The following is a 17,361-nucleotide window of genomic DNA, read 5'->3' as shown; positions in this document are numbered from 1 at the left end:
TGAGAATCAAATGAGGCTTTTGTTTTTCCATCCAAACTCCCTGCATAGACTGAGGGTTGTTGGATAGATCGTTCTGGCTCATCGAGTGCCCCTCCACAGCGTCTAAATGGAAATTTAAGGACATCAAAACACTGACATTTAGAACGCTCTCCACCTTTGAAACTGATGACGATAGCATCCTGCTCCAAACGTCCATTAAGAAAACAGGTACAAGGTCAGGACCTGCATATCCATATCACTAGTTGCCAGTTGCTTCACATGCTCCCTTTGAACATATAGCAGAAATACCGCAAACTGACCAGGAATTTTAGTTAGCTCCTCCCATAAAAATATCCTTACTCATGGTTATGACAGACACTTTCACAACCTGCTTATCTTCAAACAAAGTAAATGCATTTTGCTTGCTCAGCAGTGCTCAATGGTTTTTCTTACTGCAAACCACTGTGATCCTTTAGTTGTTGAAAGGTTACATATGTTATGACTATCTCATGCACTTCTAGTAATTGAAATATTCTAAAACAAGCATTGTTGTCAAAATAATGTAGTCCTTGTAAATCTACATACAAAAACCTAAGGCACAGGTCTATTTGGCAATGAGGAAAGTTTTAAAATGAATTAGAAGTTATCTTGAAACCGATCCATGTCTTGAGAACCCCGCTATCCATGCCACAAACATATTTTTCATATTCTCATGCCCAAAGTTTAAAATGATGGCACAGTAACCTGTACTACTGATTTGCAGCAGCCAGTCCTGCAAACTAACCAAAATTTTTAAAAAACAGAACCAAATAGTCTTCACTTGTAAAATGCCACATCCATTGACAAGGAACAGAAACCTACAAATGTCAACAGGGACTCACAACTTCTTAAAAATAGAACTTGACATAAGACATTGACTGCAGACTACTTTAAAAACTGAAATCCAGACAAGCACAATTGCAAATGGTCTTGCAATTACTGTGTTTTATTCTAACTATTAAAGGGGAAAAGGATGAAAATTATAACCATGAAATGCAATTACTTTTGACATGTGGTATTTATGTAAATTGTACCATTTTTACTGACTACAACTTAAGCTTTCCAAAGAACAAACTTATGTTAACACTTGTATTTTTATTTACAGACAAATAGATTTGTGAATGGCATCAACACTGGTATTGCTTTGTTAATAATATAATTCTATCCAGTTCCCCACCTGAAGATCCTCTCACTAATGATAAATACACACTGAATGAAATATTAAATGACTTGTTAGCCTCACATTTTTACCTTTTCAACATATTTGGGAAATGGGAGCTCGAAAATTGCTTAGTGATGAATTCCACTTTGCACCTATCACTTTTTAAGATGCTCCAATTCCCAATCCTGTAAAAAGCCTACTCTAGCAAAACTCCATCCGTTTAGTGCAATTCAACAAACATCAGGGAATTTACCTCCAAATTGATCATTTTTGTTCTGTTCTCCCTTCTTGAACTTCTGAATATTTTGAGCATATTCTGTTTTTACCCTAGATTCTGTTGCTCATTTATGAAATTAAAATGTAGGATTAATTATCATATACTGATCTGGAGCTAATCAACCATACATTACGCTTGAAAGCAACTCTGGTTATCTTGTTTATACTCCATATCCTGAAGAAGGGCTTATGCCCGAAACGTCGATTCTCCTGTTCCCTGGATGCTGCCTGACCTGCTGCACTTTTCCAGCAACACATTTTAGCTCTATACTCCATATCATAATGTTTTGACATTTTTGTCTTCTAAGCAGCCATCAGGATAAATTCATGTTGTGCGTTCTTTATCATCCATGGCATATTGGTGTTTCTGGCTTGGCTCTCATGTATTGTCTTTTCCTAACTACATGAGAGAAGTTGATGGTGAGCTGTCTTTTTGAGCTGCTGTAATCCATGGGGTGGGGAGATTATATACCCATGGTGTTGCCAGGGAGGAATTGCTGATATATTTCTAAGTCAGGATTGTGTGTAACTTGGAGGGAAACTTGCAGATGTTGGTGTTCCAATGATTTGTTTGTTCTGTCCTGTTGGTGGTTGGAGGTTATGGGTTTGGAGGATGCTGTCTCAGCAGGTTTGGTGAGTTGTTGCAGTACATCTTGTATTTAGTACATGTTGCTGACACTGCCTTGGTGGTAGACAGAGTCAATGTTAAAGGTGGCGGAGAGGGGGCCCATCAAGCAGACTGCTTTGCCTTGAATGGTATCAAGCCACTTTGGTGGTTATTAGAACTGTACTCATCGAGGCAAGTGAAGAGAATTCCATCACATTCCTGACTTGTGTTTTGCATATGGTGTACAGGCTTTGTGGAGTCAGATGGTGAGTTCTTCACTGATGCACTCCCTACCTCTGACATGATTTTGTAGCCATGGTATTTACATAACTAGAATCAATTTCCAGTTAATGGTAACCCCCACGATATTGATTGTGGGGTGTTTAGCAATGGTAATGTCATTGAATGTTAAGGAGTGATTGTTGGATTCTCTCTTATTGTCAATGGCCATGGCTTGGAACTTGTATTATGCAAGTGTTACATGCCAACTATTAGCCCAAATCTGGATTTGGTCCAGATCTTGATGCACTGGGACACAGACTGGTTCATTATCAGTGAAGTCATAAATGATTCTGAACATTGTGCAATCATAACTGAACATTCCCATATTTGAGTTTATGATGGAGAGAAAGTCATTGTTGAAGCAGATGACTGGGCCTAACTCACACATCTCCCTGATGGCCTGTGGCTGAGATATTTACCTCCAAAAACTATAACCATCTTTCTTTCTGCTAGGTATGACTGTGACAAATGGAGAGTTTTCTCCCAGATTCTGATTGACTCCTGTTTTGCTTGGGTTCCTTGAGTTGGGGAGACAGATGGGATGATAATTGGCCAGGTTGGATTTGTTGTGTCTTTCATGTGCATGATATACTTGGACAATTTTCCACATTGTCGGACGGATGCCAGTGTTGCAAATGTACTGGAACAGCTTGGCTAGACGCACAGTTGGTTCTGGAACACAGGTCTCCAGTACTGTTACTGGAACATTGTAAGGGCATTTCAGTTATTTGGTGACATCATGCGGCGTAGATCCACTTGTCTGAAGGCTGCCATCTGTGATGCTGTGGATCTGAGGAGTGTCTTAACTTCACAAGATTGACATCTCACTTTTAAGTATTTGTGGTGATGTTCCTGGAATGCACTCCTAAACTCTTCATTGAACCAGAATTGATCCCCAACTTGGTAGTAATGAAAAAGTGGGGGTCATACTAGGCTATGAGTTTACATGTTGTGGCTGAATACAGTCCTTTGTTGATGATGACCATCAGCACCTCATGGATGGCCAGTATTGAGTTGCTAGATCTGTTCAAAGTCTGTCGCACTTAGAACAATTGTGATGTCTCATAACACAATGGAGGGTATTCTTTATGTCAAGGCAGGACTTTGTCTTCCTAATGAGGGTGCAGTAGAAATTCCCACCAATCTTCAAAGAATCATAGCATCCCTAAAGTGTGGAAGCAGGCCATTTGGCCCATCATATCCACACTGAAGCTCCAAAACAAATCACACCCATACCAAACCCCTACCATATCCCTTTAACATTGCATTTCCCATGGCTAATCCAACTAACCTACACATCGCTGGACACTATGATAGTTTCATATGGCCAATCTGTCTAACCTGCATATCTTTGGACTGTGGCAGGAAACCAGAGTACCTCAGTGCTTCTTGCAAGATGCTGAACATGTAAGAGAACTGATTCACCAGCTTGCAGATGGGCTGTATGTGGTAAACTTTGACCATGTTTAACCTTATGCCATAACACTTTGTGGGTTGATAATCAATGTCCAAGTCTCCCAGGACAACTACTTCCTGTTTGTATGTCACTGTGTTGCAATTTCTGATGGGTTTGCCCTGCCAGCCAGATGAGGATACAGGGATGAGGATGGTAGTATCTGGGATGTTGTCAGTAGCATGCAATACCGTAAGGAGACAGTGATGTCTGCAGATGCTGGAGATAAGAGTTGAGAGTGTGTTGCTGGAAAAGCACAGCAGATCAGGCAGCATCTGAGGAGCAGGAAAATCGACATTTCGGGCCAGAGCGCATTCCTGATGAAGGGAACCTGCCCGAAACGTTGATTTTCCTGCTCCTCGGATGCTGCCTGACCTGCTGTGCTTTTCCAGCAACACACTCTCAACTACAATACCGTAAGTATGACTATATAGGCTGTTGCTTGACTAGCCTGTGTGACAATTCTCCCAGTTGTGCCACAAAGCCACAGATATTATTGAGGAGAACTTTGCAGGGTCAACAGGATTATGTGTGTTCGATATTTTCAGTGACTTGGTTGATGCCATGTGATTGATCCTGTTCCATCAATTTTATCAGAACTGTTAGTGTTTATATACAACAGAATGACATGCTAGACCATTTTTGAAACTACAGATGCTAGAATCCAAGGTAGACAAAAGCAGGAGGCTGGGAGAACACAGCAAACCAGGCAGCATCAGGAACTGGAGAAGTTGACGTTTCAGGTGTAACCCTTCTTCAGGACTGGAGATGAATGTAAGGGGAGTTGCAGATAAAGGGTGTGGTGGGGAGACGGGGTGGTGAACTGGGAATAGGTGAAGCCAGGTAGAGGGTACAACCTGGTTGGTCGATGGGAGGAATGAATCTGGTTGGTGGCAGAGAGGAATGGAATAGAGGGGGATGGGCTAGGAAGGAAGTCGGAATTGGGAAGGGAGGTTATTTGGAATTGGAGCTCTCGATGTTAAATCCTCCAGGCTGTAAGCTGCGTAGGCAGAAGATGAGATATTGTTTCTCCAATTTGTTGTGACAATGGAGGAATCCGAGTATAGTTATGTCAGGAAAGGAGTGGGAAGGGGAGTTAAAATGGGCAGTGACTAGGAGGTCAGGTCAGACCCTGTGGGCCCGGCTGAGATGCTCAGCAAAACGTTCCCTTAGTTTATGTTTGGTCTCCCCAATGTAGAGAAGACCACATCAGGAGCACCTGATGCAGTAAACTAGGTTGGAGGAGAGGCAAGTGAACCTCTGTCTCACCTGGAAGGACTGTTTGGGGCCCTGGATGGAGGTGGGGGTGGGGGGATGGGGGCGGATGTGCCAGCGGGTTTTGCATCTGAGGCATATAAGAGTCAATCCCATGGATTCACATGTAGGCCAAACTAGGATGGTATATTTTGTTTTCCTGAAGGACATTCATGAACTCAATGGGTTGTTATAGCAATCGACCAAAGCTTCATGATCACCACTAAAACAGACTTCAATTCCAGATTTATTAATTGAATGCAAATTTCATCAATTGCCATGGTGAGACATTTCTTAACACTTTCTTTATGGTGAGCTGTGTTTTGGTGGCAAGATCTGGGCAAATTGGAAAATAATGTAAATAAATCTCAATTCAAGAAAGGAGGGAGATCGAAAACTGGAAACTATAAGCTAATTAGCCTAAACTTTTGGAATTCATTCTAAAGGAAGTAGCAACTGATCAACTCAAAGGAATTTTCAGAAAATGATGGTCAAAAAAGGTGTAACTGAATTTGAAAGATTTATATTTGAATTTACAAGTATCAAAAGGATACCTCTAACTTGACATGTATGAATATAATATCGCAAATAAATAATTAACACGTTCAAGGCAATAGGCAATTGAATCGGTACAGTTCAGAAACATTAACTGAGGCAATGTGGACAACTCCCATATTAAACTGCACAACTGAAACTTTTAGGGAACTGTTACTTTGCAGATGTCAATTCAGGGGAGAGAATCTTTCCCACATAGACAATATTGCCTTTTCTTGGCAACTATGTAACCTGTTCCTCCACTTGCAAGAAAGACAATGAGCTGGCAAATGTAGAACGCAGATGTAGATTGAATGAAATATATATGTAGGATCAGTTTGGGTGACCTGAGGGGCACATAGAAATCAGTTTTGGAGGAGATAAGGAATAGTAAAGAAAAAAGTTACTTCAGGGAGTAATTTACAGTCCCCTGAACAGTAATCACAATGTAGGACAAAGAATACAAGAAAATATACTGGGTGCACGTGATAAAGAGACAGTAATAATTATGGGTGATTTTAATCTAAACAGGAAAAATAAAATTTGCAAAGCAGCTTCAATGAGGAGTTCATACAATGCTTTCCAGATAATTTCTTAGAGCAGTATGTTCTGGAACGGAGCAGAGAGCAGGCCCTTCTAGACTTGGTACTATATAACGTGACAGGACCTTAGAGTAAAGGCAATTCTGGTGGCAGCAACCCTAATATAATTACTGTAGCAGCTTTGTTCATGCATCTCTGATTTATAGATCAGTGCCATACCCTACCTTATCACTACTGCTTGGAATCCAGTAAATAAATCCAAAGCATACATTCACATAAAAAGTACACCTATAATAGTAGTACATCAAAGACTGAAAGGCAAGAGGAATCTAAACAAAACATTATTACAAGAGAAAAAGCATTAAGAGATTTGACACATCTCCTCTACCTGATGACTTGTACCCTTGAGTCTTAAAAAAGTGGCGATGGATGGTGAATGCATTGATTGTAATCTTCCAAGAATACCCAGAAAAACATGCAGGAAGGCTTTTCCATTGATTATTTGAAGCTTCTCTACTGTAATTTGTACCTATTGCCTCAGAAAAGTGGCCTTGATAATTTATTGTTAAAAATTTAAACTGCAAAATTAATTTATTTTACAAAAATAGAACAAGCAAATATGAATATGTGTGTATATATGAATATAAAGCACAAATAGTGACGGGTGAGTGGAATTTAGTGTAAATTAGAATAGGTTGCCAGAGTTTACAAAGGGACACAATTTTTATTGTCTCAACAAATTAATCTGTTCTTATTGGTATCTGTTAAGGGAAATATATTAGTCAAGTGTAGAAAGAATTCTGTGGTCACGCTGCCACACTGTATTGGTTGTGCAGGACTTTGCTCCAATTTGACATTTCAAAGGACACACCCGAAGAATGCCATACTTGCGCATCTGCCAAACAGTTATAAGAAAGGGCCAAATTAGAACTTCTGTATTATCATTGGGTCATGATCTCTAGCCAAATCCCTAATCAATTTGTTCCACTTAGATAAAGTCATCATAGTCCCATAGTCATAAGGCTGTTCTCTCTCGTTAGAGAGACAGAGAGAGAGAACTGGTGGTGGTTTAACCTGAAATTTAAGAAGGTGGGACCTTCCTGAATTTGAACATATGATGTTAATATCACATTGCATCACAAACCAGCCATCCATCCAACTGAGCTAACTAATCTCAATTCTACAGCATTGGCATTTATTCAGCAAAATGGAATATTGCTCAGTTATAATCCAATCCAGCTAGTTACCATCCCATTGGTCTATTTAATTATGGTAGTAGTAAATGAGAACTGGAACTCTCTCCCTTTTGTGTTTCTCATCAGTTTGGAAGACAGTGCCCAGTGAAGTAAGCAAATTGTGGAAATAACCACTCACTGAGAACTCAAAAATATTTACACATTCTATCATGCTGAGAATACAAGTTAACCATTAAAAAACCTACAGTCTCAGCACCTCAAGGACCCTAATAATTTTTCATCTGAATACATTTTATTTTCCGTGTCTATATCAGACACTCTCTGTTATACACGTCTGTGTGTGTGTGTGTGTGTGTGTGTGTGAGAGACCTTGCTTTCTTTCCTAGTGAAAATGTTTTAATTAAAGTGTGATAGCTGTATGCTAAAAATAAATATTTGTGGCAACCAACTGACAGACGATTAAAAACAAAGGAGCCAATTCACTCTCCTAACCTCATCCTAAAAACTGTCAAATCATCATCAATATGATGAAGGCTGTGATTAACTATGCTGTCATGCAGCCCTCATACAGCAATGACCTGCTCGTTACTCACATCAGATGTAAATGAAGGTGTGAAAACAAAAAATAGAATCACTCTGCTGTAAGCAAAACTGACAAGACATTGACAAATGTTTGTGTATGTGTGTGTGGGCAGTATATGTGTATGTATAAGGAAAATGGAGGACAGAGGTCATGCTCTGAAGTTGTGGAATTCAATATTCTGTCCTTGAAGCTGTAAAATGCCCAAGTTGAAAATGAGATATTCTATCTCCAGCTTGCATTAGCTTCACTGGAACACTGTAGCAGTCTGAGGACAGAAGTATTAGCAATGACAACAAAGTCATTGACAGAAATGGCAAGCAACTGGAAGGTCAGGATAATTCAAACAGACAGAGCAGAGGTGGTCTCCCATTCTGCATTTGGTTTTGCCAATGTAAGAAAGAGTATTGTGAGCAGCAAAATCAGTAGACTAGATTGAAAAGAGTACAAATAAAATGTTGTTTCATCTAGAAGGTGTGTTTGGAGCCTTGGGCACTGAGGAGGGAGGAAGTTTAATGGGCAAGTGTTACACCTTCTGTGATTACATGGGAAGGTGCCATGGGGGAATGAGGAAGTGTTAGCAATGATGGAGGAACAGAGAAGTGTGTCTTGAAAGGAATCATCCCGCAGAATTCATTGTCAGCAACTAACCTCAGAGTTTTGCATCTTCTGTGTCACATTTGCTTGTGCTGGTCTGCAAAGAAAATAGATACTTAAACACACTAAGGGTTAGCCGGCTTGTTCCGTGATTTTCTTTCTCCAACTGTCCAGTGACGTATATGTGGTCTTGCCTAGAGGGTTCAGTTGCCACGTTTACAAGATCAGTTTAACAGTTGGGAAAATTCCTTCCATAGCCAGAGTTCCATTGTCCATCGAATGGTTTCAATCAATTGTGATAGGGGACTCTCTAGTCAGAAGCACAAACAGATATTTCTGTGGCTGACAACGAGACAGCATAATGGTGTGTAGCATCCCTAGTGCCAAGGTCAACGATATCTCAGAGAGGGTACAGAAATTTATAAAAGGGGCGAGGGACCAGCAGGAGGTCATTGTACACATTGCAACTAATGACGCAGGATGAGAAAAGGGCAAGGTTCTGAGGAGAGATTACAGGAAATTGGGCAGGAAGATAGGTTTTGAGAGTAATAATATTTGGATTACTCTCGATGCCATGAGCTTGTGAGAGTAAGAATAGGGGGATAGAGCAGATGAATGCATGCCTGAGGAGATGGTGTAGGGGAGAAGGATTCACACTTTTGGATCATTGGAATCTCTTCTAGGGAAAAAGTGACCAGTACAGAAAGGATAGATTGCACCTGAATTGGAAGATGGGGAGATTTGCTAGAGCTGCTTGAGAGGATTTAAACTAGTAAAAGATAGGGGAGAGTGGGACCCAGGGAGATAGTGAAAAAAGAGATCAGTCAGAGACTGGATCAGACTGAGACTGGTACAGTTGGGAAAAGGTGTGAGTCAAACAGTCAGGGCAGGCAGGAACAAAGCAGAGAACGAGTTAGGACTGATAAACTAAACTTTTTTTTTTCAATGTAAAAGGCCTGACAGGGAAGGAAGCTGAACTCAGAACATGGTTAGGAGCATGGGACTGGGATATCATAGAGATTACATAAACATGGCTGAGGGATGGACAGGACTGACAGCTTAATGTTCTGGGGTATAGATGCTATAGGAAGGATAGAAAGAGGGGCAAAAGAGGAGGGAGTGTGACATTTTTAATTAAGAATAACATTAAGAATGTACACAGGGAGGATATTCCTGGGAGTACATCTAGAGAAGTTATTTGGATGAAACTGAGAAATAAGAAAGGTTGATTACCTTACTGCGATTGTACTATAGACCCCCCTCCAATAGTCAGTGGGAAATTGAGAAGCAAATTTGTAAGGAGATCTCAGTTGTCCGTCAGAACAATAGGGTGGTAATCATAGGGGATTTTAACTTTCCAAACATAGACTGGGACTGCCATAGTGTTAAGGGTTTGGATGGAGAGGAAATAAGTGTGTACAAGAAAATTTTCTGAATTCAGTATGGGGATGCACCTTCCATAAAAGGAGCAATATTTGACCTACTTTTGGGAAATAAGGCAGGGCAGGTGACCGAGGTGTCAGTGGGGGAGCGCTTTGGGGCCAGTGACCATAATTCTACTAGTTTCAAAATAGTGGTGGAAAAGGATCGACTGGATCTAAAAGTTGAAGTTCTAAATTGGAGGAAGGCCAATTTTGACAGTATTAGGCAAGAACTTTCAAAAGTTGACTGGGTGCAGATATTCAAAGTAAAGGGAGATGGGAAGTGGGTGGCCTTCAAAAATGAGAGTCCGGAGACAGTATATTCCTGTTAGTGTGAAGGGCAAGGTTGGTAGGTGTAGGGAACGCTGAATAATTAGAGAAATTGAGGGCTTGGTCAAGAAAAGAGAAACATATGTCAGGTACAGGCAGCAGAGATCAAGTGAATCCCTAGAAGAGTGTAAAAGCAGTAGGAGTATACTTAAGAAGGAAATCAGGAGGGCAAATAGGAGACATGAGACAATTTTGGCAAATAGGGTTAAGGAGAAACCAAAGGGATTCCACAAATACATAAAGGACAGAAAGGTAACTAGGGAGAGAATAGAGCCCCTTAAAGATCAGCAAGGCTGTCGATGTGTGGGACCACAGCAGATGGGGGAGATATTAAATGACTATTTTGCATCAGTGCTTACTGTGGAAAGGATATGGAAGCTCGCGAACTTGGGGAAATAAATAGTGACATCTTGAAAAATGTCCATATTTCAGAGATGGTGGTGTTGGATGTCTTAAGACACATAAAGGTGGATAAATCACCAGGACCTGATCAGGTGTACCTAGAACTCTGGGAAGCTAGGGAAGTGAATCCTGGGACGCTTGCTGAGATATTTGCATCATTGATAGCCACAGGCGAAGTGCCAGAAGACAGGAGGTTGGCTAATGTGATGTCACTATTTAAGAAAGGTGGTAAGGAAAAGCCAGGTAGATCAGTGAGACTGACATCAATGCTGGGCAAATTGTTGGAAGGGATCTTGAGGTACAGAATTCACATGTATTTGAAAAGGTAAGGACTGATTAGGGATAGTCAGCATGGCTTTGTGTGTATGCAATTGTGTCTCAATAACTTAATTGAGTTTTTTGAAGAAGTAATGAAGAGGATTCATGAAGCCAGAGCATTGGATGTGATCTATATGGACTTCAATAAGCCATTTGACAAGGTTCCACATGGTAGACTAGTTACTAAAATTAAATCACATGGAATACAGGGAGGTCAAACCATTTGGATACAGAACCGGTTCAAAGGTAGGAGACAGAGGGTGGTGATGCAGGGTTGCTTTTCAGACTGGAGGCCTGTGACCAGTGGTGTGCCACAAGGTTCGGTGCTGGATCCACTGCTTTTCATCATTTATATAAATGATTAGGATGTGAACATAGGAGGTATGGTTAGTAAGTTTGCAGATGACACCAAAATTGGTGGTGTAGTGGACAGCCAAGAGGTTACCTCAGAGTACAACAGGACTTTGATCAGATGGGCCAATGGGCCAAGGAGTGGCAGATGGAGTTTAGATAAATGTGAGGTGCTGTAGTTTGGAAAGACAAATCCGGGCAGGGCTTCTACGCTTATTGGTAAAGTTCTGGGGGGTGTTGCTGAACAAAGAGACCTTGGAGTGGAATTACAGGTAGACAGGATAGTGAAGTTTGGTATGCTTGCTTTTATTAGTCAGTACATTGAGTATGGGAGTTGAGAGGACACATTGCAGCTGTACAGGACATTTGCTCAACCACTTTTAGAATATTGTGTGCAATTCTGCTCTCCCTCCTATAGGGAGGATGATGTGAAATTTGAAAGGGTTCAGAAAAGATTTACAAGGATGTTGCCAGGGTTGGAGGATTTAAGTTACTGGGAGAGGCTGAATAGGCTGAGGCTACTTTTCATGGAGCATCGGATTCTGAGGGGTGACCTTATAGAAGTTTATAAAATCATGAGGGGCAGAGTAAGGCTGAATAGCCAAGGTGTTTTTCCAAAGTAGTAGTGGAGTCCAAAATTAGAGGGCATAGGTTTAAGGTGAGAGGGAAAAGTTTAAAAGGGGCTTAAGGGGCAAATTTTTAACACAGAGGGTAGTGTGTGTGTGTGGAATGAGCTGTCAGAGAAAAAGATGGAAGCTGGTACAATTACAACATTCAAAAGGCATCTGGATGGTGGATGAATAGCAAGGGTTTAGGGCCACAGGTTGCTAGCAAACAGGACCAGATTAATTTAGGATATCTGATTGGCATGGATGATTTTGACCAAAGGGTCTTTTCCCATACTGTACAGCTCTCTGACTCTTCAGAAGCAGACTATTTGGCCCACTGAATTAACAGTGACCCTCTAAAGAACATTCCACCCAGACCACACTCCTAACCCTGTCTTTACCATGGCTAATCCCCTAATATACATATATTTAGATTGTAAGAGGGAATCAGAGGTGAATGTCTCCTGAGGCTGGAATCAAACCTGGATCCCCAACACTGTGAGGCAGCAGGGCTAACATGCTGCCCTCCCCATTTGAGTACCCAGATGATTGATTAGATTAGGCACCCTACAGTGTGGAAACAGGACCTTCCGTCCAACCAGTCCACACCAACCCTCCGAAGAGTAACCCACTACCTACCTACCCACTACCAGACCCATTACCTAACACTATGTGCAATTTAGCATAGCCAATTCATCTTTGGATTACCCACACAAACACGGGGAGAACATGCAAACTCCACACAGACAGTCACCCGAGGCTGGAATCAAACCTGGGACCCTGGTGCTGTGAGGCAGCAGTGCTAACCACTGAGCCACCATACCACCCACAGATTGCTAGATGATTTGTTAATGGGGTCGGAGATTATCCTCATTCACGCTTGTTCGAGGTAATTTTTCATTGTGAGGCTTTTCTGTTTAGTTCACTCTGTTCAATAGCTTTAAAATATAGAAGGTACTATGATGGAAATGTCCAGCCATCTTTGACTTGATTTCAAGTCATTGGATTGTGACTTTAGATTTTTTAGAACATTACTTAGTTTTCAGCCAGTAAATTTGTAAATTTATTGTAAAGACCAGCTTCATAATAAGGCTCCACATACTTTATTTATTTTGTAACAGGATCACCAGGTGCCTGTTGGTTTGCTTGAAGCTTTGTGTGACCATCAATATACCATACTTTGTTAATAAAGGCAGATATTGTTTGTGTTGTTGATATTTATTTAGACTTGGCTATCTAAATTGGCGCTACTAGCCTTTTGTGGAAGGGTGAGCGGGCTGAAAGTGGTGATCTGGTTTGGTCAGTTGGGTACATTTCTACGTGGTACAACATAAAAGTAGTTGTGCATTCAGTCCCTGAACTGGATGCAGTAGTTCATGGAGAACTGCCTTCTCACCTTACCCCACATTTGTGGAGTAGCTACTCTTGAGCTACACGTAAAGAAATTGTCTTTGGTCCTTTGTGGCCTATGGTTCCTATCCTGTTGTGGAAAATACTCATTGACATGTTGGTGAGTTTATTTTTTTCATTGGGTGACAATGGTCCCTTTACATTGTCGCTGCATAGTTGAAAACGAAAAAAAAGATAAAAAATGGCCAAGAGGACAAACTGTTTTTGCTTCAGGATCCATAATGCACCACGAGTCACAATTCCCTCGACAGAGGAGGGAACTGGGCAGTAAATCCATTCAATCTCTTCCGTCTACAGAAAAGCCCACTTATTGTGAGTTATAAGGTTGCAACCTGTGCTTCTGATTTCATCGTAAAAATCAATCCTTGTCACTGATTTCTGAATGAGAAACTAAAAGCAGAAAAAGTTGTGAATTCACAGCACGCGCATTGAAACAAACACAACAATGTGCAAAGGTTCTGGAGGAGCAGCCAAAAACCCTGGTTTTATTTTGCTGCTCGTTTTCTCTTTCATTTCCAGTTTTGCAACACCTGCCTTTAAGAGAAAAGAAGACGGCGTAGGGTCGTCTTGCTAATAGTCTGAACTGGGAAGAGGCAAAAGGGGATCGAGTGGAATGAACAGGCAGCATGATGGAACCCAGCACACTGTGATTCAGTGTTGTCCCTGGGCTTAGCAGCAATTCCAGTGAAAGACGTCTGATGCAAGGGAGGGAGGAGGGGAGCAAGCTGGCTGCGAGTGGGGAGTGTGCGTCACTGGATCAGGAGCTTTGGGCGGTGTATGATGCTATTTTACAGGAGCAGAGTGGCGCATTAAACAGTCAGTGTCTGCTTTGGTGAAAACACGGAGATTCTGAGATATTTACAGTTGGAGAAAGAAAGGAAAGCGAAGGCGGTCTGTTGTTTGGTGTTCAGCTCAAGCCTTGTTGAATGAATCGAGGGGCGATGGGATGAATATTGTGGCGGAGGCAGGGAGTGCTGTGTGTGTGTGTGCATCTTATGTGCCTTGTTCCTTTCACAAACAATCCGTTGGTCGAGGGGTTTGGATGGGTGAGGGATGGAGGCGGTGAGCAGAGCCCCGGAGATTCAGCAGCAAGTCGAGAAGAAGAAGCTGCACCGAGCGCCGTCTCCGGCCAGACCCAAAGCGATCCGGGGCTGGTCGGTGGCGAAATCCAAATGTAACCCGGGCTCCAAGCCGGCTCTGGGGATCTCCCAGTGCCGCCTCTCCCGGCACAGCCCGGCTCTCAAGGACATCAAACTGGGCAAAATGCCCGCGGCTAAAGCGGCGGCGGTGAAGAAGCCGGAGAAAGGAGGAGGTGGAGGGGTAAAAGGCAGCGCCAGCGGCAAGAGGAAGAAGATTCAGCGGCTCGCCAGCGCTGCCGCTCCGGCCCCGGGCACCGACTCCAGCTGCAGCTCCAGCAGCAGCTCCGAGCTCTCCGACTGCCCGTCCGAGCAACTCTCCGGCATCCTGTCCCCCGGGGCCAGCGAGCACCGGGACGGCTGCCCCACTCCCCCCGGCCAGGAGGACGGCGGATCCTCGGCCAGCGGCGGACAGTCGGACGGAGCGTCCGGAGCCAAGTCCCCGTCGATGGGGAGCCGGCTTCATGTCAGCAACTCGCTGGCCTTTTCCGATTTCAGCGAAGAATTCGTTGACAGCATCCAGGAGGAATTCCTGAAAGAGATCGAGGAGCTTCGGTCTGAAAACGATTATCTGAAGGTAGGCGAGGGCCGGCTTAATCATCTCGAGCAGACTGTTTTGTGGCAGATCATCTCTCTCTTTTTGTTTCTGAACGTGGATGTGCCTCAAATGGGTGGGAAGTGAACAGAATGGCCTATTGTGGGTGAACTGGATGATCTAGCCGCAGGAGCACTGTCGTGTTTGTGGACCTTGCCTGTGTGTTTTATTTAGGTTTTAGCCCTATTTTGTGGAGGTGCACCCAGAATCTCATTATTGTCCTCCATCCTAACACTGATCAATAGATTCGTTGTGGACACAGCGGAATGAGCTGTAAATTGCTAAAGTATTACTGTAAGGTTTCTTTACAGGGCTGGGGATGGGAACACACCTTGTGTTTCAAGGGTATGAACAACAGCATTCGCCAAAACATTCGATTTTTTTTTTAAATGGAGTCCAGATTTGAGTTATGCCACTGCTTGGTTATAGTATTGGATTCTTGTAGATGTTTGTTTTAATTCTGCTATGATTTCTGAGAGATGAAGAGAAAATGTGCAACTCCTATAAATATACCATCAATAGCACTGTATTTTGAGGCAGTTTATTTATTCTTGAAGGAATAAGCATTTTTTATTCTTGTAGCACCCAAGAGAAATGGGTATATATAAGTGCTGCAGGCTGAGAGAAATTTCTGTTAGTTTGCCATTGATGCACATGCCATGTAAAACTTTGTTCATACTTCTTGTTGAGTCTGCTGAAATCCTGATTTATGCAATTGTTTTTCTCAGTCACAACTCTTCGTTTGCTGCGCCATCTTTCATTCTCTATAAAATTGCCCATCCAAAACTGCTGTTTGTATGCAAACTCTGTCCAAGTCCCATTCATTGTTACAGTGAAAGAGTCACAGAGTTATGCAGCATGGAAACAGACACTTCAAACCAATTCATCCATACCCACTAGATATACTAAACTAATCTAGTCCCATTTGTCAGCATTGTCCCATATCCCTCTGAACATTTCCTATTCATGTACACATCCAGATGCCTTTCAAATCTTGTAACTGTACCAACCTCCACCACTTCCTCTGGTCCCAGGTTCGATTCCAGCCTCGGGCGACTGTCTATGTGGAGTTTGCACATTCTCCCTGTGTCTGCGTGGGTTTCCTTTGGGTACTCCAGTTTCCTCCCACAGTCCAAAGATATCCATGCCAAATTCCCCATAGTGTTAGGTGCATTAGTCAGAGGGAATGGGTTACTCTTCGGAGGGTCAGTGTGGACTGGTTGGGCCGAAGGGCCTGTTTCCACACAGTAAGGAATCTAATCTAATCTAATCTAAAAAGTAGCCTAAACAATGTCTTGTACAACAACAACTACTGAAATTGAGTTTGAATCCCTCGTGATAGTTCCTGTCCCTGTAACCTCCTCCAGCATTGTAAACCCTCAGGGAATTCTTTCCTCCTCTAATTCTGGTCTCTTGTGCATTGCAGATTTACTTTATGCAATCATCACAATGTGCCATCTGTTTTACAGGCCCTAAACTCTGAATTCTTTCCCAAAGCAACTTTGCCTACTTATTCTCTCCCTCTCTATTTCAAGAACTCCTTCAATTCTATCTTTTTAGTTAAGCTTTTGCCATCTGTTCTAATATCTCCTCATGTGGCTGGGTGTCACATTGTCTAATACTGCTCCTGAAGTACCTTGGAGCCTTTTACTATACTAAATGAAAGTTGACATTGCCATATTTCAAATGTTGCATAGTTTTTATTTAGTTAATAATTAAAGGAATCTAAGGAGATGGCACATTTTGTGTAATAGTTGTCTTTTTTTAACAACCATTTTGTACAATTTGCAAGAAGAAATCCAGTATTCTTTATACAGCATTGCTTACTTAAAAACATTCAACATATCTTCCTTAGATCTTGATCAGATGGTCCTCAGAGGAGCAGCAGTTGGAGTTTAATTTAGATAAATGTGAGGTGCTGCATGTTGGAAAAGCAAATCAGGGCAGGATTTATACACTTAATAGTAAGGTCCTGGGGAGTGTTGCTGAACAAAAAGACCTTGGAGTGCAGGTTCATAGTTCCTTAAAAGTGGAATATCAGGTAGATAGGATAGTGAAGTGGGTGTTTTGCATGCTTTCCTTCATTGGTAAGAGTATTGAGTACAGGAGTTGGGAGGTCATGTTGTGGCTGTAGAGGACATTGTTTAGATCAGAGTGGTGCTGGAAAAGCACAGCAGGTTAGGCAGCATTCGAGGAGCAGGAAAATCGACGTTTTGTGCAAAAGCCCTTCATCAGGAATAGAGGCAGGAAGCCTCCAGGGTGGAGAGATAAATGGGGGGAGGGGCTGGG

At 42.2% G+C, this 17,361-nt stretch overlaps 1 protein-coding gene across 4 annotated transcripts in view; it reads left to right on the top strand.

Annotated features, from left to right (window-relative positions):
- Positions 1-13,928: 13,928 nt before the first annotated feature.
- soga1 (suppressor of glucose, autophagy associated 1) overlaps positions 13,929-17,361 on the top strand; it is a 102,168-nt gene continuing 98,735 nt past the window's right edge. For 3 of the 4 annotated variants that reach the window (XM_043710554.1, XM_043710553.1, XM_043710555.1), the window contains exon 1: positions 13,929-15,054. In XM_043710554.1, coding sequence (XP_043566489.1) covers positions 14,395-15,054 — 660 coding nt within the window. In that variant the 5' untranslated portion in view covers positions 13,929-14,394. The remainder of the gene's footprint in view (positions 15,055-17,361) is intronic. The other variant, XM_043710552.1, reaches the window with a different exon arrangement.

This window comes from Chiloscyllium plagiosum, chromosome 20 (assembly GCF_004010195.1).
Source record: "Chiloscyllium plagiosum isolate BGI_BamShark_2017 chromosome 20, ASM401019v2, whole genome shotgun sequence".
Lineage (NCBI taxonomy): Eukaryota > Metazoa > Chordata > Chondrichthyes > Orectolobiformes > Hemiscylliidae > Chiloscyllium > Chiloscyllium plagiosum.
This window is presented reverse-complemented; position numbering and strand designations above follow the sequence as displayed.